General features: G+C 49.6%; 1 protein-coding gene across 2 annotated transcripts in view; it reads right to left on the bottom strand.

Annotated features, from left to right (window-relative positions):
• LOC149347284 (uncharacterized) overlaps window positions 1-18,621 on the bottom strand; it is a 71,747-nt gene extending 53,126 nt beyond the window's left edge. For both annotated transcript variants that reach the window (XM_089585548.1, XM_089585549.1), the window contains exons 1-3: window positions 18,506-18,621; window positions 4,494-4,647; window positions 1-37 (exon numbers count right to left, since the gene is read on the bottom strand). The exon at window positions 1-37 is cut by the window's left edge and continues 117 nt beyond it. In XM_089585548.1, coding sequence (XP_089441674.1) covers window positions 1-37; window positions 4,494-4,647; window positions 18,506-18,620 — 306 coding nt within the window. In that variant the 5' untranslated portion in view covers window position 18,621. The remainder of the gene's footprint in view (window positions 38-4,493; window positions 4,648-18,505) is intronic.
• Window positions 18,622-27,590: the final 8,969 nt, after the last annotated feature.

Raw genomic sequence — 27,590 nt, 5'->3', positions numbered from 1 at the left:
CACCTGCTCCAACGTTAGGGCAGCTGGGCTCCTGCCGCTGGAATTGACAAATCAAGCAAACATGGTCAATTTACAAAGCACTGTAGGGATGTATTCGTGGAGGCCCTAAAAACGCGCCCCTTAGCCGTAAATTGTATTTGTGAAATTCCGGTTCGTTTAGATTTCGTTTAGTCATCTGCCATTGGTCCCGGCTAGCGGTGCCGTAAGCCGTGGAAAATGACTTCGTACTCGTGGCAGAAACGGAATTAAAATTAATTCTTGACCTTCGCGGTGAAAACACACACCCCTGGGGCCGTATTTTGCAAAGTTTTATTCAGTTTTCGTTTCGTTTGCCCCACTATCATTGGGCACTGCTGTCAATGACGTCAGCCCTATGGAATGACGTCAGAATGTCGAGGCCGTAGGAGGAAAGGCGGGGAGGTTAACCGGTAGACGAAACCAGTTTGCTACCCTGCACTGGGGGAAAGGGATGAGGCGATATAAAAGTGAGTAGAAAATGAAGAATGGGGTGGAGCGCGTATGGCAGGTTCTCTCAGATCATGAATAGTAGCTTACCAATATCCCTGAAGAGAAAAGTATATAACAGCTGTATCCTACCGGTACTCACCTATGGGGCAGAAACGTGGAGGCTACCAAAGAGGGTTCACCTTAAGTTAAGAACAACACAGCGAGCTATGGAAAGGAAAATGATAGGTGTAACGTTAAGAGATCGGAAGAGGGCAGAGTGGGTGAGGGAACAAACGCGGGTTAATGACATCCTAGTTGAAATCAAGAGGAAGAAGTGGGCTTGGGCAGGGCATGTAATGCGAAGGCAAGATAACCGCTGGTCCTTAAGGGTAACGGAGTGTATCCCAAGAGAAGGCAAGCGTAGCGGGGTGCGCCAGAAAGTTAGGTGGGCGGATGAGATTAAGAAGTTTGCGGGGATACAGTGGCGGCAACTAGCAAAGGGGAGGGCTAATTGGAGAGACATGGGAGAGGCCTTTGCCCTGCAGTGGGTGTAGTCAGGTCATGATGATGATGATGAGAAAAGGAAGAGATAAGGGAAAGCAGAAGGCGAAAAGGCTTAGGTAAAGTCACACCCTGTCGTGCAGGCCCGACACTCGCAATAACCGCAGAAGAACTGGCAGGCCCTCACCGCCGATGATCTCCGCTGCCTGTGTCCGAGAATCTTGTACTCCGTTAGCGGGCGTGAATCCATGTGCAAGACGCTCATGATGCCCCTTGCATGAACTAGCCCCATGTCCGTGCTGCACCAGCGGATGTTCGCTGACAGCAACGAATGACAGAGCACGGCGACATGTTTCATGTGGCTGACGACCTTTTCCGGCCCTACATTCATCTCGGGAGGAATCTGTACTGTAATAGAGTGACGAATTGACGGAGTTTAATTTGTCGGAATTGCGACGGAATTTGACACGGCCGGATTGCACGCAGCGACGGAAAGGTGCCTAGTCGCTGCGCCGCGTTAATAACCGGCTGGGCCTGTAATTGGAAGTGTGCTTCTACACACTGTTGTTTCCTTCGTCATGATTGACGTCACAACCTAATGATACCGGGGAAGGTAGGAAACTAAAAAAAACGCCTCCTGGACAATTCTTCGCTTTTTTTTTTTAGTGAGAACATATGGATTACCCGTTGGGCAGTCTTCGGTGAATTAGTAATATATTGGAAATATGATTGCTCTCTTTTCTGCAGTGAAGCGAAGCCTTTGTTCGACATCTTGTGCAAAAACAGTGCTATTTTTTATTACACTTGTTGGAAGAGTTGCAAGTAAAACCATCTTCTGGTGGTTGTATGTATCCGGTGTTTTGCTTTCAAGGAACATTTCGGGAAATTTTTTGCGCGTGTGTGTACACTGAGTATTGGAAAATACGCTAACTCTGACTGGTGTCATTGATATCTTGAGCATGTTTACTATATGTAAAACTCGTCTCTAAAAGTGTCACAATCTCTAAGGCTACATTTCTTGGAGGAAAAATTCCTGCAAGGCTACACGCCCTGGCGGAATAAACCAGACAGGATGTCAGGGGCTATAAAAACTTTTCCGATGGGGCGAGTGCAGTTATTGGTTGCGTTTATCTGTGCCAAGGCCCTGCGTATTCCCGATTTGTTTCGGTTGCCACAAGTTTTAGGGCATGCAGATAGTGAAAAAGAGATAGATGTAAGCATTTTGGTTTAATAAGAGCACTCGTAAGAAATTTCGCCTTCCTGAAATGCGGCCGACCAGTGCAGTTGTGAATACGATATTGCATTTTTTTTTTGTGCTTGCGTGTGGAGCTTTACACGCGACAGCCTAAAATGGGTGTTATTTCAAGGAAACGCAGACTAAAATACAAACTGCTTATCATGACTGTTCGCCCCTTAATGAGCACTTGGCTTACGTCCTGCGAAAAATGGTTCCTCCTCCCCAATTATCGCTAAGCGTACCAGAAAGAGTCCACCCCTGCGCAGTGTGGAATCCTAGTGGTTTGTTTTTCAGACTAAACACCGAAAGGCATGAAACATTCTCTATGATTCACTGCGCTGAACTCAAGCTGCTTTTAGCGATTTGAAGTAAACGACCCAAAAAAGACTGCCACATGCGCTACAACGATTTTATTTTCTCCCGGTAGGAATACAGCTGCCATACAGGTAATAATGTTTTCAAAAGCGAAATGCACCTACCTGAAATCGCTACGTACGCGATATAGTTGTTCCGTCCTGTGACAGCAAATATTTTGGAAACTTCTTTGAAATGCCTTTTGCGTGCTAAGGTATTCATCTCTATACATCTGAGAATCAGATGTAAAATAAAATGAAGGCGAAGGTCAACTAGAAACATTACGCTTTCGGTCGGTTAGCAAACGCTGCTTCTTTTTCGCGACAGCCGTTTTCATGACCAGAAACCGTAGAGAGGAAGCCCTCCAGTAGCACTGTAGTATGGAACTTATCGGCCGCGGTGGCTGGGAGTTCCATTACAGAACTCGAGGCTGCGTACGATCTAACAAAGGATCTATCAGCCACTAATGATTCTCTCATCAGAAAATCCTCTTCTACAGAGAATTTCAGGAGTAAAATTCGCGAATAGGGAATTTTTTGTGGAGGTCCATTGAATGATAGGAACTTAAATTGCCCCACGAAGTAGAACTTGAGAAAGTTTACAACCTACTTCAGAGATAAAAGTGCCTGGAATAAGGAATATTCATTCTACTTTAGAAAATTTTCAGCAAAGATATGGAACACCGCTGGAGGCCACATTTCGATCCAAGCTACATGCAAAACACATCCATGTTTCCTGCGATATCAGCATATGTTAAAGAATTACTATTAATGGCAAGTATTTTGGAGTCATCCACAACCGCGTCTCTCATAGCCAACGGGAGGCTTCGTTACATTAAACCCTATACAACATAACATAAGAATACAGCTGCAAATATCGCTCAGTGAAAGTCGCTGTGAATTCGGGAGGAAGTGACAACAACCCGCTTGCTGACGTCACTAGAGAGTGACGTATTTCTTTCTCAGTAGCCCCTTGGTGTGTGCCGTCATTTCCACATGTGCAGGGGAGCATGAGTGCTATGTAGCTCGTTGTCTTTTTTGTGTGTGTCCTACAGTGAGAGATAAAAATGTGCAGTATATCATGTCATTGAGAGAAGGTTAAGCATGAAATGCATTGCAAGAACCAACAAAAAACAACACCCAGCCAGGAGACACAACATGGTGCTGACTAAAAATTGCTCTGTTTTAGTTAATGGCGTTTGACTTCCCAAAGTGGCTGATGCTATGAAGGACGCCGTAGCAGAGGGTTCCGGATAATTTCTGGCGCCTGGGACGTTTAACGTGCATTGGCAACGCACAGTAGAATTCCTTGTATTTCGCCTCCACCGAAATGTGGCCGCCGTGGCCAGGATCGAGCCCGCGTCTTTCAGGTCAGCAGCCGGCTGCCACAACCACCTAAAAACCACAGCGACCTTGACTAACTGATGATATTGATTCGGGCGTAGCCGTACTTATATAGGCGTAAAAGTGTTTAAGTTCATGAGCTACCCATAACACCTGATGTTTAATGAGATAGCCGTACAGGGCAGAAATGCACCATGTTTCTGAAATCCAAGAAAAAGCAATGTCTCCTACTGCACCTACAGGCATGTACATTCTCTGTGATCAAGACATTAGGGCAAAACTCCATGACCGCATCAGCGCCAAATGAAACGCGAAGAGGAGAAATCTAACGCAAACTCCAAAATACAAACATCCCTGGCGAGCCACTCATTACTATTGTTAATGAATGGTCTTCGTACATCTTAGGTCGAGACCAGTTGAGCTAGGATTCAGATTTCGTTAATAAAAATCATTCTCATTTCTTGTTCGAGCAGTAATTGTCTTCTTCGTGTGTAATTCCAATTTCTCACATTGCGTCCCGCGCTATTTCTTCGCGGTGGATTGGCAAAGCGGTGGCAAGGACGAGTGGCTCTGGCCACGTTTTAACCATCACACTACTGTTCAGCACTCACCTTCCGTCCACACAGTGCACTTTCTTTGTCCGGCCGTCGTAGTAGAGAGCGAAGCAGTCCCCTCCCACTCCGGTGGTGTAAGGCTGCAGCACCTGCATGCAGGCCGACATGGCGAGCGCCGCGTCGGCCGCGTTGCCTCCACGACGCAGCACATCTGCGGATTCAGAACTGGTTAGTGTATCAGCCCCAGACAGGCTGATAAGGGACTGACAATCGACTACGAATCCGGGAGAGGCAATGCTCCCGCTGGGTTTATTGTGAACGCTTATATAGGCCGTTCTCGGTTGACGCGCAACACGGTGCGCATCACGTGCCATATGCCGGCATGACCCAGCACGATACATCTTCCCATCTTTTTTTTTTTTTTTAACAGAACAGCAAAGAAAGAATAATGCGACAAGCAATGAAATATTGAAACAACAAACGCTACAGAGATAAGAGACACTAAGAGATTTGTTCAAAGTTGGAACCGTATGCTAAACGCCGTGGTTCAGCCGTAGTCCTTGACGATCTTCTAGGTGCCGGCGTAGTCGCACGAGGTGAAGACCGATGCGGAGGCTCTTCGGCATCAGCGTCTCCCACGTCACTGTCACTGTCGTCGCTGTAGCTGGAGTGCCTGAATGCCTCCGAGGTGGCCAGCAGATGCTGACGGTTACGTCGCAGCGTTCTGCCCTCTTCTGTTGCAATGTTGTAGGATCTAGGTGCTACTTTTTCTATTACTTTCGCTTTTTGTGTCCAGGCCTGGCCTCTCACGCGAACAATCTGTCCTGGTTGCAGTTGGTGCAGCGGCCTGCCCGACGACTGCTGCTGGCGCTTCTTTACGGGTGGTTTGGGCTCCTGGCTGAAGTCTGGTAGTCTGGTGCGTAGGCGCCTGCCCTGCAGAAGTTCCGCCGGTGACCGACCATCCTGCAATGGGGCAGAGCGGTATGCGAGTAAACCTAACCAAAAATCTTCATGTGCGTTCCCGGTCTTCTTAAGAAGCCGCTTGATGATCTGAACACCCTTTTCCGCAAGCCCGTTGGAACGTGGAAACTCGGGGCTCGAAGTAATGTGTTTGAAATCGTACCGTCTCGCGAAGGCGGTGAATTGGTGGCTTGAAAACTGGGGGCCGTTGTCGGTGCAGACTTCCACCGGGATTCCGTATCTTGCAAAGATGGCTGCCAACTTGTCGATGACCGTAGTCGCAGACGTGTCTCCGAGTTTTTCGACCTCTGGAAAATTTGAATATGCGTCAAAAACTGCAAGATGCATGGATCCAGCATAGTAGAAGAGATCTACGCCGACTCGGTACCAGGGGTGATCCGGAGGGGGTCGTAGCATGAGAGGCTCGTTCGGCTGTTTGTATGCATAGGTTTTACAAACCGCACATTTGCGTACAACGTCTGCAATGTCGGAGTTCAAACCGGGCCAGAAGACTAAACGCCTTGCCTTCGCTTTGCTCTTATTTAGACCCAGATGGCCCTCGTGAATGCGCCTGAGCGTTTCTGGACGCATCTTCTTTGGAATAACTACTTTGCTGCCCTTCAGCAGAATTCCGTCAATCACTGAAAGCTCCGACGCAAATGGTTTGAGTGTTCCTTCGACGGCTTTGTTTGAAGACAGGTTTTCTGCTGCTGCACGCAGCTCCGGGTCGTTGTAGGTCTCCTGTGCCAAAAGCCGTTTCGTTCTTTCGCTTACCAAGGACGACAGAACAGCAACTGCGTGAACTTGAATGTCGCCGAAATCGCTAGTGTCTCCACATTCTGCCGGCGTGGCCCTTGACAGCATGTCAGCAAGTGTCAAGTCCTTTCCTGGCACGAAGTGTAGAGCATACTCGTATATCAACAGACGAAGAAAAAACCGTTGAAGCCTGGGGGGCATGCTGCCAATGTCTTTGCACGCAATGGCGATCAATGGTTTGTGGTCGGTATCTATTACGATTTTCCTGCCGTACACAAACTGGTGGAACTTGTGACAGGCGTATGCAATTCCCATGGCCTCTTTCTCGATCTGGGAATAGCGTTTTTCAACTTCGGTCATCGCTCGCGACGCGTAGGCGACAGGACGCCAGCCACTGGTGTGTCGCTGAAGCAGAGCAGCGCCTAGGCCATCTTTAGAAGCATCTGACGTTATCTTAGTTTCTTTCACGGGGTCGAATATGGCCAGCAGCGGCGCAGTGCGCAGTGCGTCGCAGATTGTTTCCCATTCTTGTGCGTGCTTTTCTGTCCAATTAAACACGGTGTCCTTCCGTATGAGGCTTCTAAGAAGCTTCGTTTTCTCAGCTAGTGTTGGCAGATATTTGCCGAAATAGTTGATTACGCCGAGCATGCGCTGAATGGCAAGTTTATCGTTTGGCACGGGCATTTTGCTTACACCGTCTACCAATGCTGGGTTTGGACGAATTCCCGCTTGACTAAGCACATCGCCCAAGAAAGCTATTTCCTGTACTCCGAAGTTGCACTTGGCCAAGTTAAATGTTAGCCCTGCTTGTTGTGCTGCAGATAGAGCGGCTTTCAGGCGATCGTCATGCTCTTGCTTAGAAGATCCCCACACCAAAATGTCATCTATGTACACCCTTACTCCTGGTAAAGGGTCAAAAATCTCGCTAAGCGTTTTCTGGAAGACTTCGGGTGCGGATGCGATTCCAAATGGGAGTCTAAGGAAGCGGTAGCGACCAAACGGCGTGGCGAACGTGCATATCTTTGAAGTGGCCTCGTCGAGTGGAATTTGGTGGAATCCCGCGTTAGCGTCGAGGCGACTGAAAAATTTTGCGCCGGATAGCTCCGCCTCAATATCTTCGCGTTGTGGCATCTGGTAGTGCTCCCGTTTCAAACATGCGTTTACATTTCTTGGATCCATGCACACCCTGAGGCTACCATCTTTTTTCCTCACAATAACAAGAGGACTTACCCAATCAGTGGGCTCGTCCACTTTGCAGATGATGTTCGCCTTTTCCATGCGCAAGAGTTCTTTCCGCAGGGGTTCCCGTAACGCCAAGGGAACGCGACGCGCTGCTTGGATCACCGGAACTGCATCGTCACGAAGCACCATCCGATATTCTCGCTTCGCGCAACCAGTGCCTTCGAAAAGGTGGGGAAATTGCTGTACTGCTGGCGCAACCTTGTCTGCGGTCACGGAATCCACAGCACGGGACAGTAGTGTAAGGGATTCAGCCAGTCCCAGACCTAAGATGGGCTGGCCCCGTTTCACAACGAAGAAGTCTGCTAGGCACCGACGATCGTTGATCGTGACTACTTGAGTTGTCACTCCGCAGTGCATGATTGCATTCCCGCTATAGGACCGCAAGACGGAATTACTTGGCCTCAGGCGTGGCTTCGTTCGGAATCTGTTGTACACAGACAGTGGTAATAGATTGGCTTGGGAGCCAGTGTCCACTTTGAATGCAACCTGCTGTTCTCCAACTTGGGCATTAACAATCCAGTCCATTTTCTGGATTCCGCATACGGTGACGTCCAGTATTTCGAAGTCCTCATTTTCGTGTTGCACTCCGGCAACCTCATGCATTCTGCAGCAAACCGCGAAATGATTTCTGCCTGCACAAGCGCGGCAGATTTTGCCAAAGGCGGGGCATTTCCTTGGCTCGTGTCTTCTGTTACACTTCGAGCACTGGAACGCATTTTTCAGCCCTTGGCTGCGACGTGGATACCCTTTTTCGGCAGCGTCCACTTTTGCCTCGTTACTTTGCCATGCTTCGTTTTGTTTGCTCGCCAATTCTGCGGCCTTGCATATTTGTTCTGCCTTTTGGAGCGTCAAATTCTTCTCTCTCAGCATTTTTTCTCTTAGTTTACTGCTGCAGGTACCAAACACGATTTGGTCGCGAATCATTGAATCGGAAAGCAGTCCGAAGTCACAGTACCTTGCTTGCTTCCGCAGGTCTCGTATGAAGTGCTCCACTGGTTCACCTTCATCTTGCGTCCTTGTTCTGAAGACGTATCTTTCGTAGACTTCGTTTTGCTGTTCTCCGCAGTACTCTTCAAATTTTTTTACCACAGTCTTGTAGTCTTGCTTGTTTTCACCTTCGGCGAACGTAAAGTTGTTGAAGACTTCCAGTGCGTCGTCCCCGGCAGCAGTCAGGAGCCTGGCGGTTTTAGCAGCTTCGGTCAGTGGCGTTGCTGACTGTGTTGCTTGTACGTACAGTTCGAACTTTTGCTTGAAAAGCTCCCAGTTCTTCTGAGCATTTCCCGTGAGACGAAGATGCTCCGGTGGCTTCAGTAGTTCCATGCTTGCCGGGACGAACGAAGCGTCGTAGCTGCTTCCACCATGTACCCCACTTCTGACACCATGTATCAGCCCCAGACAGGCTGATAAGGGACTGACAATCGACTACGAATCCGGGAGAGGCAATGCTCCCGCTGGGTTTATTGTGAACGCTTATATAGGCCGTTCTCGGTTGACGCGCAACACGGTGCGCATCACGTGCCATATGCCGGCATGACCCAGCACGATACAGTTAGGAGTCGGGCCAGGCATGCGGTCACACAGTAGCGCGGCGTTTAGAGCCTTCGCATGCCGAATATTTCGGTCCGCTTGAACAAATAACGCATAGTAAATGGTGCCAACAGCATCGTGAGACTCCAAAGGAGCCCTTAGCAGCGCACGCTAAATGAAAGGAACTAGAGATGCCGTCGCCCTTGTAGTTCGTCGTTCACGTAAACGTTCAGCGCACTCAGGACGAACGCCAAGGTAGACAAGACTACACAGGTGCTTTACCTTGCCGTTCGTCGTGAGTGCACTAAACTTTTCGTTATGCATTACCAACTAGCTCCGATCCTTCTTTAGCACATCGTTAGCTGAGGATCCCGCGTTCAGCTGCTGTCAAAAGCCAGCGCTGTCCGCGTGGTCTTGAACAGCAAGAAACATGTAGACCAGCACATGTAGACTTCATAACGCTGACCTCGATACGGGGGAGCGAACATGTAGGCAACCGGCCAGGAGACTAGGTCTTTACGTGTAGTTTAGGTACGTGCCCGCCTCGACATGCAAACCTGAATATGTAGACCTGGACATGTGGAAATGAACCTTAGCACAGGAGGCTTACACTTGTACGTGTAGACGTAGGTGTAACTCCACCTAGGCATGTAAACCTGAAGGCGTACGACTAGTCGAAGTATGCTGCGGTGAGCAAAAGGACTGAAAACAAATTTTCCTGCCCTTACAACCAGCTATAATGGGTTGCGTAGACCTGGAACACGTGGAACCAAGCATGTAGACCTGAACTTATGGAACTTATCATGTACACACTATTCTCTTCCACGGCGATCCGTACAGCCCATTTCACGGGCAGCTTTCAGTATTATTGCGCAAGTGCAAGGAGACACATTGGGAGAGAGAACTTTTACTTTTCAGCCCATGTCTGAGCCGTAGGGAAATGCTCCGGCATGTCATCTGCTACAGCGTGCCGCGGCCACCGAATTTATCTTGCTTTGCGGTGCAGAGAACCTCCCTTCTGCTCTGCTCACGCAAATCTCCTATGAGAGAGTCGTTTCCGAGTGTACAAACACCACACAGTTCATGAGACGCCAAGTGTCGGTGTCTCGTTCACAGTTCTCAGCGGGCGATTTGTCATCGCCGGAACTGCGCTCTGCACAACTCGTTGCAAGCTAATTAATCAACCACCTTTCATTGTCCGACCTGTGGAAGTTGGCTTTTGCTTGAAGACGAGAACAAAATGAAGTGTAACTGAATATACGCATGCCTGTTGTTGCTCAGCAATCTTGATATAAGGGTAGATTCTTGGACTTGCTGCTTCATGATTCAGGGAAAAAACGTAGCGCAAAAACAGACAAGGACTCAGAGAGACAGACAGGCGCAGCGCTTTGTGCGTCCTTCTCAATGCTTGTTTCTATTTTTGCGCTACATTTGTCTCTAAATATGGATATATTGTTGTCTTATTTCAGACAAACTAGGTGCGAGGTAACGCGCCAAAAGGCAAATAGTCTGACGAGTCCCTGCTACTAATGCATTAGAAGGAAGCTTCGCTTAACATGCTGCTGACGCAGCATTTATTGTACTGGCATGCAAACGTTCGAGCAGCTTTGAATTACCGTGTGAGAAGGGAAGAGAATTGTACCCGGCTAGCGACGCAAAACTTGCTGGATGAACTAATCGCGTCCTGTTAGGGGTGGTGGTGGTGGTGAAAAACAGTTATGGGAAATTAAATTTTTACAGAAAGGTGATTGGGGTAGGACCCTATTGGCCCTTTCCCCCTATTCCGGTGCCCCATTGGCAAGCAACGCCGCTCGCGTCCGTTGAACCAAGGCTGTTCGTCTCTTTAGGTCTCGACAGCCGAGCAGGACCGCCTCCCAGTCCTCTCTGTTGGGTTGGGGTTGGGGGGGATAGATGGGTTTAATTGACACGCCCAAACCATGTGGAAGGTGTCAGCCACCTCCCCACAGAACTGGCACGCGCCATCAAAGGATGTACTGAAATGTTTAAGCACCGCCGGGCACAGTACAGTGTTAGTAAGAATTTTGATGAGGAGGCGCTCGTCAGCGCGATCCAGACCCTTACAAGGGGCCGGATAGCGCCGGTGCTCCTTCTTGTAGTAATCGATGATTTGTTTGAATATAAGGGCCAGATTGTCTGATTGGGAGTACCCTTCCAAGGACAGGGAGATAGCCCGGGGAGAGAGTGCGCGGGCGGCCTGATCGGCCTGTTCGTTTCCCTGGAGTCCCTGGTGACCGGGGGCCCAAATCAGGTTGCGTGGAGTTGGATCTTCGCATCGACAGCTATAGTCCAGCATGCGCCAGGCAAGCGGGAGAACCCAGCCCAACTCGTAGTTCAGACAGGCCCCTCGCGAGTCGGTGATGATGTGTTTTGACTTGGGATTCGTGAGAGCCAGAGCAACGGCAATCTCCTCCGCGTGTGTTGCGCTGTAGGCTTTGAAAGTGAGCCCGTTAACTGTGTTTTTGTTGTGTACGACTGCGGCCGTGTACCACCCCCCGTGGTGTGGGCCGGCAACGTCCACGTAATACACGTGTTCTTAGTTACCATAGTATCGCGCCAATGCTTCCGCGCGCGCCTGGCGACGACCGCTAAGGTCTCCTCTGGACATGTTGCGGGGAAGGGTTCGGACCCGGAGGGCATGTCTACAGGGTTCTGGCACTCTCTCCCTTTCCTCAATGTGGTAGTCATGTTTTATGTGTAGCCGATCCAAGAGGCGGCGACCGGACGTGGTCTGTGCAAGACGCGTGTATTGGTTGACTAAGTGGGCTTATCGAAGTTCCCGGAATGTGTTCACCACGCTCAAGGCCAGAAGTCTCTGGTTGGACGTGGCGACCGGGAAATCGAGAGCCCGCTTGATGACTTTCCGCAGGATGACCTCCAGTTGGTCATCATCGTGTTTGCGCAGGTGCAAGTAGGGAGTTGAGTAGAGGATTCTACACAACTCCCGGATTCTACGCAGATGAGTAGAGGATTACGAAAGCATGGGCAAGCCGCAGTGCATCCTTGATTCGTAATCCGCCCCGCTTGTTGGAGACCCAGCAGACCATGCGACCCACCTGGTCTCCCACCGTGCGAAGTTTGGCAAGGGTGGTGTCGATTCTGCGTTGGTGGTGTATGAAGAGGCCAAGGACGCGGATCTGATGCGAGGGGATACTGATGCGAAACGGTGTTGTGTCCCGAGGGGAGGGATGTAAGTGCACTAATTCTGATTTAGCTGGGGCGCACTGGAGTCCGCAGTAGGCCGCGCAGTCGTCGACTAGGGTCGCCGCTGCTTGCAGGCAGGAATCCATGTGGCCCAGGTTACCTTGCGTGGTCCAGATTGTATTGTCATCCGCATAAAGAGCGGGATGTATCCCGGGCAGAGAAGGCAATTTGGAGGGAAGACGAAGCATGGCGAAATTGAAGAGCAGGGGAGACAGGACCGCGCCTTGAGGTGTTCCCCTCGAGCCGATGGAGCACGGCCCGTGTTCCGCATCTTGTACGCGTATATACGCTTGACGGTCTGTAAGAAATTGTCTTATGTAATGGAATGTTTCGTGGCCACAGTTGGTGTTACTGAGGTGGTCCAGGATTACTTTGTTTGATGTTGTCGAATGCGCCTTTAAGATCCAAGGCCAGGACCATCTTGTCGTTGTGGGGACATTCTACAAGATCTAAAATGTCGTGGTGGAGCTGCCGAAGTATATCCTGTGCTACCTTGTGAGGACGAAAACCGAACATAGTGTCCGTGAAAATGTGCTCTGTTTCGAGATAATCGGAGAGTCTGTCACGCATTATCGTCTCTATCAGCTTGCCGACACAAGACGTGAGGGAGATGGGGCGAAGGACCTCCACATCAACAGGTTTGCCGGTCTTCGTGATGAAGGTCACGAGAGCCGATTTCCAATCGAGAGGGAGAGGAGTCTCTCCGTCCCAAATGCTAATGATGTATTTGAGGAGCACGGCGTAGGCTGCGTCGGGAAGTTTGGCCAAGAGCTTGACCGTAACCTTGTCGCGCCCAGGTGCAGTGCCCCGCTTCATCTTGCTTAAGGCCGCCCGGAGGTCGTGGAGCTGGAACGAAGTGTCCCGCTCCGTGTTCTCTTCGCCTGCATAGGAGTACGCCGAAGGCCGGGGGTCCTTAGTGGTGCACAGGCATCGATCCCTGAGCGTGTGCGCTAGCTGTGTTGTCGATCCTGTAAAGTTGTGCAATGCCCTATGTAATTGGCGTTGGGTTTCCGTACGTGTTTGTATTAGATCGATGAGAGCGCGGAATAGGCGCCACGAGTTGCGGCCAGACATCTGCCGCGCAACCGCGTTGCACCGGTCCGCCCAGTTAGTGTCGGCTAGCTGAGTAGCATATTCCGCTGCCTGTTGTGTAAGTTCGAGGATGTGTTTCTTTAGGCGTCTGTTATGTTTCTGTTTCTTCCATCGTTTGGTGAGGCTGCGGAAGGCCTCCCAAAGGTGGAGCAAGTGGTTGTACACGTCCGTTTGTGTTTCTGTGAGCTGTATCTGCTTTTCGTGTTGTGTGATTGTAGACGTGAGCGATTTGGACCATGCATCGTATCCCGACTGGAGGGTGTCTACAATAGAGGTGCGGAAAGTCGTCCGGTCCGGGACACGAGCTTGTGTTAGTGGGCGTTTCAGGGGACGCATGTAAATGGATGTGTTGATTATACAGTGACCACTACCCAGAGTGTCCTCTGTATTCAGCCAGTCGGCATGGCGTATGTTGCGTGTATATGAGCTCCTGGGAAGTATCTCTTTGAATAGAATTGCCGAAACTTTATACACTTTAGGGGTCAGCTCTTCAGTGAAAATAGGACAGCCCGCGACGCTGCACTCATGACTCATCCAGCTCAGCTTCCAGCCTCTCGCTGGTTTAGAAACCTTCGAAGAAATGGTGAATTTTCAACCCAAGTTCCGTTTAAAATCTCCACAGATTCATTTGCTTGAGCAGTTTGAGAAAGCATTGGCCACTGAAATCCACGAGCACACTAAGGCTGCATTGTCGGTCAGCATCAGGCTTGTACCTGTAATTACGATGAATCTGCACACCCGCGTACTTCATACTTTCCAAACCTAAATTGAAGAATTTACAAAAAGAAACTTCACGGCACCGCACTTTGATGGAACGAAATTAATCGTTGAGATCCTGCAATTCTGGCTGCTCGCTACAAAGTACTCGCATGTATAAAATCTCGCAGCTAAGGGGCTTAGTCGGAGTGCACAGCCTCGACTGGAGGGAAAAAAGTTGTTCATGCAGCTGGCCTTATCTACGTCGTCCGTTTATGAACCATAAGCAGACGCCGATACAACTGCGGCAGCTGCATTAGACTCACATGTGGTCCTGATACCACCTGCGATTTCCGTGCGCAATTTTAAAAAAATTTCGCTTCATCCCGATGTGAGCGCGGCGACTTGCTGTAGCCGACTGCGCCTCAGTCCCGCTCGCCAAATAGTTCCTTAATATCGCCTCGATGGAAAGCTGGCGGCGCTGCACAGCATCCGCCACTGACAGGAGCACGAGGGCTGGGAAGATTACGTGTAGTATTGGGGCTTGCCTAAAGCTGGGCAGAAAACGTGGATTCGGTCATAACAGTACGACGCTTTTCGCTGAAACCCTCGAAGAAATGTTGTGGAAAGTTTCATACCTGCCTAACACAACTGCATGAAATGTATTGATTAGAGCGAAACAAAACTGCGCGAAGACGACGGGACAAAAGAAAGGCAGGAATACACACACACACACACAAAGCGCAGTGTGTAGTGTATGTATTGAGGTTAGAAATGCTGTGCTTGCATAATTTAATCTGCGCACAGAGGAAAGCATCCCAGTGCAGCTACCGATTCCATGATTTCAAACCAATACTAGCCAAGTCAACATGAAACCTCATCTTTGCGGCATTCAGGCGGTGGATGCAGCGCTCTCTATGAAACTAGCATAGACGCGATCGCACCAGCTTTCCTCCTAGGCAATATTCAGAAACGCAGTGCAACCTACAGGCTTTCATTGTGCATGTGCAATACCTCCCAGGATACCCGCGAAAGGCTCTACTCTGTGCGCTGGCGGCAAGATAATGCGTTCAGCCTCGAATTGGACGATCATGTACAGTCTTTGCCAAAAACAACCAAGCTGCATGGTCTGCTCCTCATTCGTATACTAGAGCCCTCATGGCTTCTTTAAAGACCAACAGTTTTTGAAGGTGAGGAGAGCGATGTTTCTTACCATACAGAGATTTAGAGGCTGAGGGCTGGCGTAATCGCTTTAATATACGACTGAGAAGCAAACTGGGCACCCTGGTTACTTTTGGCGAAGACTTTACATCTGGAGATGTGAACCTGGGGATGTAGAAGTCAACATGTAGATCTGCAAGTATATGCCCCGAACAGCTCCTATCACGGTGCCACTGAAACCCTTCATGCGGTAAATTTCTAATGTATGGTCGGGGCGGCTGTAGCCGTCGTCCGTTCATCGCTGCGCGGACGGCCGCCGTTTCAACTTCGATTACTAGTTTTTTCCCGGCTCCCGACAATTTCACACGCTGTAGCATGCACTGGGAGACGTGCGCCCTTTTTTAGGAGTAAGCGCGCTCATGACGTCGCAGCCATCTGCGAGAACAAAATGCACCGACGCGCCAGCTGCTGCCCGGTGCACACACGAACGTTAGATGATTTCAGCAGGCAAGTTCTCTTTTCCTTTCATTCATTCTTTTTATATATGCTTGCCTCTGCATTGCAGGTGCCTTTGATATCCGCATGATGTCGCGTGTCGACCCAATGCTAACTGCTGTGCCGCCTGCTACAACATCACCCTGCGACCAACCTCGTGCACACCTATTATTCACAGCATTCGCTACGTTTTGCTTCTGAAATTCGGGGTTCTTCCCGGAAGATCACCGTGGCTTCAGCCTTTTCGAAATAATGTCCGTGCACTACTGCCAGTAACACGTACACACCGCAGCTTGAAGACTCAATAACGCTGGGAAGTTTGTTAGGCAAATTGGCTGTTCATGACTTCTAAACAGCGCAGAACCAGGATGATTTGAGTCGCGTTTTGATTCGTTTGCCTTTAGCTGCAACACACGTCCTCCCAGCCAAATATAACCGCAGTCCACACCAAAGAAAGGTGCCCTGACAATGGTAACAAAAATTTACAAAATTGTTACCACTGGTTAACGAGAGATTCAGCGAAAGTTGTTAAAGTATTTGTACTTTACGGCACGTTTTGGCATAGAATATGAGAGCGACCTCACATCTGCTTAGTTACAGGGCGCTATTTCGTTTTCTAAACATAGCTGTTTCTCTTGCAGGTCTGCTCTCCAGTCCGCCGATCTGAAAGCACAGCGCCGCCGATGGTTCTTTCCTCGGGCAGCGCGTTTCTCAGCAACTGTCGCAGATGGACCGTGCTAGATTGCTCCTCACTCACCATACCCTTCCTCCATCTTCAGCGACAGCCACGTTCCGGATGTTTACCGTGGTGCGCCTTCCTACACTCTCGCCATAACCTCCTACTCCAGCCGTACCCTCCTTTTGACGAAAAATCTCCTCCTTCTAGGGTAACTACTCTCGGGTTAGTTACCATGGCAAACAAGCAGCAGTTGCGCCTTCTAGTGCTCTCGCCATACCCTCCTCCTGCCACAGTAATCTTCCTGCGGTCGCGCATTTCTGCTCTTTCATCGCACTTTCTTACTTCCACGGAGAACACCTTCCGGACGGTTACCTTTGTAACCATACCATTGGTACGCCTTCCTGCACTACCGCCGTAAAGCCTCCCGCCATAAGGAATTGACCCTCCTCGCTCTTCCAGGGTAAAACTACTCTACGAGTGCCTCCGCTGGAAACAGCCGATTGGTTGCGACTTCTTACGTTGTCGCCATGCCCTATTACTTCCTGAGTAACCACCATCCTGCTTGGGATTCCACCACTCTCATAGAACTTACCTCCTTCCACGGTAACCACCTTCCGAATGATTCCTATGGCAACGCACCCGCCGGCTACACCAACGGCTACAAGAGACAACGGCCTGCTAATATGACGCGAAAACCAGGAACAAGGAATTAGCAGCCCTCGTTGTAAAAATATACAGCGCCTTGCTACAAAAACAGTCTTAACAGCGACAAGCAGTAATCAACCGATTTCTTTGCCAATTGAAACGAGTTAAATGTTAGCAAACTGCGATCCCAATCATGCCGGCAGCCAAGTTGGGAACAAAACAGCCTCTGTAATGGCTCTATCGTTTTTTGAACTTCAGAAGAGAAATAAATTTTGCTGGTCATGCGTTTAATTTCGTGGAATAATGCGTTGCTTAGCAACCGACACAAAAGGCGTGGAAAACGAATTCTCGTTCAGACGACAACGTTGGTACGTACAGCGAGCGCCACGGGCAATCGGCCCCTTTCCTGAGTGCACTTAGCTGCAGTCCCATCACAAGCGGCGCAGCTGTCGCTTTGCATGACACCTATAAACCAGCCGATGTAGGCTTGAACATATGAAATAGATCATATTCAAATGGAGGTGCAGATCTAGAGACATGTACGTGGTGACGAAGACCTGGTCATATAGAGCTGGGTGCGTGTATTGGCCTGGACACATAGGCCTGAAAATGTGATATCGAGGACAGAAGTGCCCAGGACGTTCGAGCTTTCGCAAAAGGCGCAAAAGAAATACTTTAACAACTGCCGATGAAACTCTCGTTAACCAGTGGTAACAATCTTCTCATTTTTTTCATACCCGTGTCAATTCCGACTAGAAGGGTAGTCGTCCCATAACGGTGTTTCAACCCTTTGGTTCAATGTGCGAAGCACTACTCCAGCAGCCCGCAGCAGAGAGCAGCTGGTGAAATCTAAAAATGAATGCAATTCGCTGGCAACAGCCAGAGTAGCTGCTTACGGCCGGAACCGCGCTAACTCAACTTGTCGGCTGCTTCTCGCATGAGGGCCATGGGAGCCAGAGCAGACCATTATGACATATAAAATAGAACATTAAGACCTGGATTGGAAGCTTTCGATGGTGTAGTGAGGACTGATATCTAACAAGCAGTGACACCGGGCGGCTTCGGCAGTGATGCCGGGCAACACAAAGGCATATAAGGAACCAGAGCAATCATGCGAACAAAGAACGGCCAGAAAACTTACTTACAGGTCGCGAACAGGTCGCGGAATACTAGCCAATTTGCGGAATTCGCAAATAGCAGTGCAGTTGCCCTTCATGGTGAATTAAGCGTCCGCGTAGTTTATCGCGCGAGTCCCAAGAGATTCCGGCCAAAAGTTAGGGGAATGAATGGGGGTTTAGGCTGACGCTTTCTCCGCCGTCATTTTATACGGATGCGAATAAAGGCCATTTCCGTCTCCTTCACCGCGGACCATCGCCTCTTAGATCACAAAAGGAAGCGCGGCTGCTACATTCTTTACCTGCAGCCTATATAGATTTGAATCCTTGAACAGCGCGCAGTTCTCAGAAAGTGGTTCAGTTGCCCATTATGATGAATTTAGTGTCCTCAAAATTTTTCGCGCGCATCACTCATCGCCGTGAATCATCGCCTCTTAAATCACACAAGTAAGCGCAGCTGTTCGGGCAGTGGAACTCACCGAGGCCGGCTTGACTGGCGAGCAGTTCGTCGCTGACCACTGCAGCACTGGCCGCGATCACGGGAAAGCGAGTGGAAAAACGCCTCACGAAGTTACCGAGGCGAAAGCAGGCCATCACGTCCGTACGCCAGGGAGAATCTGACTGCCGACAGCACGACCGCGCTATGAACGAATCAGAGCTACGTGCTGTCGAATGCAGTACGGAGCGCGGTGTGGGACACGTTTTTCCCGTCTCCGGCGCAGGTGTTGGAACGCTTCGTTCTTTCAGCTGTTTATCAGTGTTTGCTTTGGTATTTGGTTTGGTTTGGTTTTATGGGGTTTAACGTCCCAAAGCGACTAAGGCTATGAGAGACGCCGTAGTGGAGGGCTCCGGAAATTTTGACCACCTGGGATTCTTTAACGTGCACTGACACCGCACAGTACACGGGCCTCTAAATTTCTCCTCCGAAGAAATTCAACTGCCGCGGCCGGGATCGAACTTTGGCATAAAGGCCACATTCGCAACGTTTGTTTGTGTAAAGCAACATTCGCTCGTGTAGCAGAGCGTTGCATATTTTTGCCGGCATTTTTAAGCGACGTTCCTAAGGGTTGCAATCCAAATTTTTCCTTGGCCGCATGAGCGTGTGTTACAGATAGAGGTAAGGGAATGAAACATGGGGCTCGAAGCACACGCTGCATACACTTAAATTTGTGTCATGTTTGTATGGAAAATTTTCGCTTAAACATTTCTCGCAGTCTTCTAATAGCATGCGGGCTTTTTTATTCAAGCATGAAATTTAGTAAAGGCGAAGCACCATTATTATTGCGTTGCATTCGTTGATTAAAAAGGAATCAGGAAAACGGCAAAAACAAAAAAAAAGAACTTGATCCAAGTTTCGTCCTCGAGAATGCTAAATTTGTGGACAAATTCCTGATTTAACGACGGACAAAAATTAGGAGAACTTCTATCATGGCTAAGCGCGGGATATCATGCAGTAGCACTAGTTACGCTACGCACTTAAGGCCCTTACGTGCTAAAGGCATTCCACCTAAAGGCCTTTTTCCTGAAGGCATTTACCCGCACAATATTCAACATGAAAGCTTCACGCAAGAGGCCTTTACCCTAAAAGCATTCACCTTGAAGACGTTAACCCCAGGTGAAGCCAGGAGCACACATACACGCAGTTTTAACGGTACAACTGCTCTTTCGGCCTTCCCGCCGAGGCTCGCATCGCCATTGGTTTGGCAAGGAAAGAGTTTTCCTATAATTCGAGTTGCTTCTTTTCGACCCGACGACGCCACGAGCGAACGAAGTGGTGAATGAGCGAAATTTTCTCCAAAGTTCTCGAATAATCTACGGCGCGCGCTGGTGAGATTCCATCCGCGCCGCGCCGGCTTTCCAAATGAGCGCCGATTTTTGTGACACTTCACTTCACTACCGGACCACTCTCACCACTACGCGAGATAATAACGGTCAGGCAAGGGGATGTATAAACAACTGGCTGCTGCGCCAGTGCTCTTGTTTGGTATCGGAACTACTTTACACAGAGCCACGCTTTCCATGCTCTGCTGGGGCCTCGATGAAAGAGAGCCAGTTTCTAATCACTTGCGTTTATTTCAGTACGAGAGTGCATAGAGCATTTGGAGAGAAAGAGGGAGAGAAAGAAGAAGGTAAGGATGAGCACGAGTTCAGTACACAATAGCAATAATATGTTAAAACAGCTGCCTGCAAGGACCTGCCGTTGTCCTCAGCGCTCGGCCGTCGGCGTACGTTGCACCATATCACTAACACTGGAATTCCCCGAAAGCACGGTGATCCTCGGACGGCTTCAAGAGCGGCACAAGTGGGCTCCTTATCTGAATTCGGGAACACCCAGTCCAGGCTGGTATTCTCTTAATAACGCAAAATTAGATCCGGTAATTACAAGTATCTTGGCCTTCACATCACCTCTGATCTAACTTGGACCCTTCACATCGCGCATGTAATATACAATATTAAACGTATGCTTGGATACTTACCACGCAATTTTTCTAAAGCAGCGTCCTCTTTAAAATTACTCCTTTGCAAAACTCTAATACGGTCCAAACTCGAATACGCCGCGTCAATTTGGGATCCAGGCCAAACAAACATAAGACTGGCTTTGGAAATGGTTTAGAATAATTCTACTCGCTTCATTCTTCCTAACTATACCTGACCAGCAAGCATCAGTGCCATGAAACCTCGACTTAACTTACCATCCTTATCATTACGTCGCAAAATTTTTCGCCTGTGCCTTTTTCACAAGTTATTCTATCACCCGCAGTTTCATGCCGAACTAATCTCACCAGCTCAGTACGTATCACCAAGACTAGATCACATTCATAAGGTTGGCATCCCTTTCTGCAGATAAAAAACTTTTCTGCAGTCATTCGTACCACGCACATCGAATGAGTGGAATCACCTTCCTTCTCCGACGGCCACCATCACCGATCATCATTTATTCAAGAATGTTATAGCTAACTTTGCTTAACTAGGATGCATTTTATACTGTGTTATTGTTTTTTCCTTTTTGTTTTTTCTTTTTTTCTCTTTCCTGAACGCCTTAGCTAACAATGTATGTGTAGGAGTCATGTTTCTACTTTGCCTGTTTAATTAACTCCTGTTTGTTAAATTGATTTCAAATTAATTAATTAAAGAAGAGGTCTTAGGCGCAGATTGGGGTGATGTTCCCCTTCCCTGCGGTGGGCTCCTCTTCTAGGCCGGACGCTAGGTGGCCGACCGACGATGTCGTTCGGTGACCTCTTCGGCTCACTCTGTGACTTGAAGTTCAACCTCCGGGTCTGAGCTGAGCAGCGCGGCCTCCCACTGAGATTGGGTAGAAAGCTGCAGACTCTGCGATGGCTTGTCTTCATTACATGAGTATAAGATGTACGATGTTTCTGCCTTTTGCTGCCCACAGAGAGAACAGACGGGGCTGTACTGCTCCGGAAACCATAGGTAGTGCATGTACGGATTAAAGAAAGTGTCTGTTTGGAGCTGCCGCCAACTGACTTGTGTTTTACTCAGAGACTTATGTGGTTCTGGGAAGATTTGTCTTTCTTTCTTGAAGTGAGTAGTAAGTTCTTTGTAGGTTGTCACTCGCTCCTTGGCCGATGTGAGCTCGGGGTAGCGCACCTCCAGGTTAACCACGAATCCTCGGGCAAATTGGTGCGCCGCCTCGTTTCCAGGATGGTCCGAATGGGCGGGGACCCAGATCAATGTGATATGGCGGGTATTGGAGATTTTTAGTAGTTTTATAATTGCGGTTTTAGAGTTGCTGATGAAGTATTTGGCAGTGGTGGAGGTAATGGCTAAAGCTATGGCAGCTTCTTCGGCCTCCTCCAGAAATTTTGTTTTATCGCCGATGCAAGGGGAGAACCTCAGTGATCGACAACTTCCAGAGAAAAGACGTCTCTGTCCGCATGTTCTGCCACGTCCACATGCGCCATGTCGTAGTGTGGATGCGTGTTTTTGGGCAGAGGAGGGACTGTTAAGTGTTCGTGCACGTGTCTTGGAATTGGTAAGATGTGTGTACGGATTCCTTCATATTGAATTCCTGCTTTCTTGAGGATGAAACGTCCAGTTGCAGTGCCTGATAGTCTTTCATACTGTGTGGTGACGTGTGCTTCCAACATTTCCGCTAAGGTGTTATGAATTCCTAACTGTAGTAGTTTTTCATTTGGAGTATGACGAGGGAGGTTGAGCGCAATTTTGTAGGACTGTCTAATTAGAGAATCCAGGTCGTCTCTTTCTCTGACTGTGAGGGTGACGTATGATGTAGAGTAGATGACTCTGTTAAGAACGAAGGCTTCTATTAGTTTCCTGGTCTCGGCTGCTTTAACTTCTTCTCGCTATCCGCGATACGTCTGATGTGGAGGGATATTTGGCTGACGGTGTTTCTCAGTGTCTCAATGAGTGTGTCGTTTCTTTGATTTTACTCTATAGGCATTCCCAAGATTCTTAGTGTTTCCACTTCTGGGATGGCTGCCCTTTCCGCGTAGATTTTGATCGCAGGCACTTTAATCTTCCTTTGTAGCTTGGGGGGTAGGATGAGGGCTTCGAATTTTCGGGGGGAACACGCGAATCCCGCGGCTTGTGCCTCCTCTACTACTACATCTACCGCTCGTTCAGTTATGCACCTTTCCTTTGCTTTCGAAGCTCACGCTCTTCATCGGTTTCGTGGCTTAAAGCGCGACTAAGGTATCCACTGTCGCTGAGGGCAAGTTATGCACCTTTTCTTTGCTTTACCTGAAGGTTAAATGAAGGTAAAATCAGTAGACATGGTGACCTTGCCGTTACCTAGCGTAGCAAAGCTATCGCTTCAAAAATGGCGGGCTGTTTAGCACTGCTAAGCGCGAAATATTGTACGAAAGAACGTTTTTCATGTGGGCACCATCGCCACGTACCTCAAAGTGCAACTGAAGGTGTCCACGGACACAACGAGCCAGTTGTACGCCATTCTTTTCTCATCAGTGGAGTCTACAATGTTGTCAACGCCAACGCCAATGAACTTAGTGAACGCCGGCAGCCTACAGAAAAAAATTGACGCAGGTTCGTTGCAATTATTGTAGCGAGAGCTACATTACACGCAGTCTCGCTGTTTCGCTGGGGGCCTTCAGCGCCACTTATGCGCATAATGATGATGATGATAACTTTATTTTCCGCCAGATAAGGAAGCCCCTAATCCCCGTCCCTGGCATGTACGCCTTGGTGACGGGGGCCGGGACCTCCGCGATTAGAAGCAGGCGAAGAGGTCTTGATTCCTCGCGGCTTCTTCCGCCAGGCAGATGGCTTGTTGCTGTGAAGCAGGGTCCTCGCTCCGACGCAGAGCTTGCCAGGTTTCTCTACAATTTATGTTTTCGTTAGCCCCCGGGGGGCTAGCGCATTCCGAGATTATGTGGTCGACGGTCCCTCTCGCCCCAGAGTGCTTGCATTTGTCGTTTTCTTTATCTCTATGAACATTATAGGCCCAGACCGGGCTTACGAAGTTCCCAGCTTGGAGGCGCCGCCATGCGATTGCCTCCCTATTGTTTAGACTTTTATCCGGTGGTGGCACCAGTCTCCTCTGTAACCTATAATTTTCAACAATTTCCGTATAATTTTTCAGACGCTCGTCCATGTTCTGGCAGTCGGACGGCTCCACAGCTACCCGGAAGTAGAGAGCTCGTGCTAACTCGTGGGCCGCGTCGTTGCCAGGAATGGACGCGTGTGCGGGAGTCCAAATTAAGCTAACTTTTCTGTTTAGCTGTCTACTGGCCAGAATCTTTGCCGCTTCCGGCGAGATCCTACCCTTTCCAAAATTGTAGATGGCCGTTTTGCTATCGCTAATTATAAAATTGGCTTCCGTTCCAATGCAAGCGAGCGCTATCGCTACTTCTTCAGCTGTTTCCACGCTGCGGCTTCTAATAGTGGCTGCCGATACGGGGGCACCGCGGCCGTCGACCACTGAGGCGACCGCCGCACCCGACTTGCCACTTGCTGCGTCCACGTACGCAACGGACTTGCTGTCCATCGGATCAAAGCGTCTGATTAGTGCTTCTGCTCTCTTCTCCCTCCTTTCAGTATTGAATATCGGATGCATGTTACGAGGGAGCGGGGGAATGATTAGATTTCCTCGGCAGTCCTGCGGAATGCTCGATTTGACTCGTAGTCGCCTATCTATTTGCAGGCCCACCATTTCAAGGATGCGCATACCGAGCCGAGTGACGTCACAGCCGCGCAGCTGGTGCGCCGCGCGCCACGCCACTCGCCTCCGACCGAGAGGAGCACACTATCATGGCCGCCAAGGAGAGTGAAGCCCACGCTGTGCGGGAGAAACTCGAAGGGAAAAACTCGATGGCAAACGAGCGGCGCGGGGCCAAGAGAGATGCGGAGACACCGGAGCAGAAAGACGAGCGCATCGCCAAGCGGAGAAGCCAGGACGTGGAGTGGAATCAGCGAAGTGCCTTGGCCCTACTGGAAAACCGGGGCGAGAGGAATACCAGCGAAGAAGAGGACGTGAAGAGATTGCGCGTGATTGACCACGTATTAAAATTGAGTGAAAGTTCCAGTGCCACGCGCGCGTTTGAAGCGGTCGATAAGCAAACCAACTAGATGTAACCAGTAATAGACCGTACCTCCCGCTACGTATATCCTGGCATAGCTGAGCTAAGCCACTGCCAATATTTTTAAACGAGATTTACTGCATCAGGGCATCAATCGGCGGAAGTGTGATGAAGGATGCTGTAATTATTAAAGTAATGGGAATAGGTTAACCGATTTTGAAGTCCTGTAATGAGCGATGGTATGGTCGCTACGTCCAGGCAATATATGAACTGTAACAAGGTAGCCATGTGGGCTAGTTGGTGTACATCAGACATAACTTCACCAGCGAAAGAACGAGACACGAGGAGAAGAAGAACACAGGACAACGCTGGACTAACAACTGAAGTTTACTCGAGAAACGGCCAACCTAGGTCACCAGAAGACGCATGCGTATCGCACACACCAAACAAAACAAACAGATACATAAGTGGCAGATCACCGAGGAGTGGATGCACGCTCCAACACTGGCAAACAACAAAATACAGATAATATGTCTATCAATCTTGCACGCGCACACTTCTGCTTAGGAAATTAACTTCCTTGCTAGTGAGATGCAAGGACGGTGCACTGATGCATGTGTGCCTTGCAGCCCAATATGAAAGGCCTCAAGGATTTCCCTCTCCTCCCTGTTTTTCCCTTTTCCGATAACAGAAATGGTGTTAAAACCTGGAACACATTCTTTACAACTGCTGCAGTGACGTGGGAGAGTATTTTGATCTGACAAATGTTTCAGAGAATTATTATGTTCGCGTGCCCGGTCATTCACACATCTGCTAGTTTGGCCCGTGTACACTCTACCACATGACAGGGGTATCTTGTAAACGACCCGAGTACACCCGAAAGGAATGGACGCCACAGTACATGTCTCTAAAGCACCCTTCTAACACAGCACCGTATTCGCTACAGGCGCCTTTTTAACCGCGCGCCAATTTCCGTCTTCTCTACATCCGTACAGGCAGTGTGTGGACGGCCGAACGCATCCACCATTATCGTTGTGCCCCCAGTGCATTCTGCGCGAACTGCGACAGCCATGACGTCAAACCAAACGTAACTGAAGCTTTTCGCTTGTATATCCAAGTTTAACCACAGCTAAGCCACTGCCAATATTTTTTCTACCGACACTGGCTACACTAGTCTAGCATGGCTCCGCTCCGTTTTTTGCCAGTGTACAAAAATAGTAGCTACGCCCACCTACATGAACGCATTCCTTTCACGCGCAGTGCAACACGAAAGCTACACTTTCTGCACCGCTTTCTTTGGAGGACGCGTCAAAGACAGTGGCAAGCACACCTTCTAAGAACATGAAATCGCTTGCACGACTGAAAGTGCGTATTTAGCCGCGTTTCGATGGAGGCGAAACGAGAAAGGCGCCCGTGTGCTGTGCGATGTCAGTGCACGTTAAATATCCCCAGGCGGTCGAAATTATTCAGGAGACCTCCACTACGGCATCCCTTTCTCTCTTTCTTCTTTCACTCCCACCTTCCTCTCTTCTCTTACGGCGCGGTTCAGGTGTCCGCCGAGATCTGTGAGACAGGTACTGCGCCATTTCCTTTCTTCAAAAACCAACTTCATTTTGTCAGCTGAATGGCACATCGCGTTTAGGTAGGCCGCATTCGTTCCGTTGGCATCAGAGCTGGGCGGCACGTGTGAACATGTATATTTGCGTGCATAGTCATCTACGTATCTGTGTATGTTAGTGGAAAGCTCAATACGCTTGCCTACGCTTGCACCATCGTCTTTCACGTCTGTGTATTAATACGGCGGCGTCTCACGGCAGTCGGTCAGCCCGCTGGCTGAGAGCCGAGAAGGAAGGAAGGGAAAACTTTATTTACACTAATGGTTTTTCCTGCGGTTTGGGGGCATCTTCAGAGACGTCTTGGTTCTACCCCCAGGAGCCTTCTCTGTCGATGTCGTCCGCCTCTAATCAGTGGTCGGTTGCCCTCAGTCCAGGGCTCCGCTGGCCACTGCCGCACGTTGAGCTCGCTGTACCAGACCTTGTTGGTCTTCGCAGCGGTCGCTGGACAGCAGAGTCTCCCACTGTTCCGCACTCGGGTTTTGTATTTTGGGGACCACGTCTATGTTTTGGCAGGCCCATGTGATGTGGTATAGGTAGGGTTTTCGTCGCACCAGGGACATTTGTTCGTGTATATCGTAGGGTGCATTTTGTTTAGTATATGTAGGTTTGGGAAAGAGCCTGTTTGTAATTGTCTCCAAGTGACAGCTTCCTCTCTGCTGAGAGATTTGTGCGGTGGGGGATATCGCATTCTTCTGCCTCTATAGTTTTGTAGTATGGCCGAGTATTCCCTGGGTGCTGGCGCGAGTTCCGCGGTCTCGTCGGAAGCTCGGAAAGTAATGTATCCTCGAGCTATCCTGTCGGCCTCTCGGTTCCCTGCCACCCCCGTGTGCCCCGGTACCCACACAATTTTGTGTCGGATCTTGTCGTTTTGTTCTTCCCGGTTTTTAATTCTGTCACTCGCTGCGAGGAGTATACGGAGCGCTGGACGACCTATCCTGCCATTCATGTAATTTCGGCAGGCTGTTTGAGAGTCCGTAAGTATTGTTAGTGACCGCCCGGTTCTATAGCCCTCCGCCACCGCTAGAGCAACGGCTACTTCCTCGGACTCTGCAGCTGTGCAGCCTCGGAGAGACGCGCTGGTCATTTCGCGTAAAGACGAATCGACCACCGCCGCTACAGCGATTTTGGTATCTCCTCCTCTCCAAGACGCGTCTGTATACACGGTCGTGGCTTGAGGAGCGTATGTTTTCTCGATGAATTCGGCCCTCGCTTCTCTTCTGCCTCGATGGAGGTTGGGATCCATGTTTTTTGGTATTGGCGCTCCCTTGAGGGTCTTGCGAAGCTCGTCGGGGATCGTTGCCGTCCTCGACATTTCTCGCATCTGCTCGCGGTATCCGAGCCTCTGCAGGAGCGCTCTTCCTGTCGTTGTTTGCAACAGCCTGAGTTTTTGCGACTCAAGCTGCGCCTCTCGTAGCTCCTCAAAGGTG

The sequence above is a fragment of the Amblyomma mixtum genome, chromosome 4 (assembly GCF_055824585.1).
Source record: "Amblyomma mixtum isolate Tamu chromosome 4, ASM5582458v1, whole genome shotgun sequence".
Classification (NCBI taxonomy): Eukaryota; Metazoa; Arthropoda; class Arachnida; order Ixodida; family Ixodidae; genus Amblyomma; species Amblyomma mixtum.
Note: the sequence above shows the minus strand (reverse complement) of the source record. Positions and strands in the feature narration are given on the sequence as shown.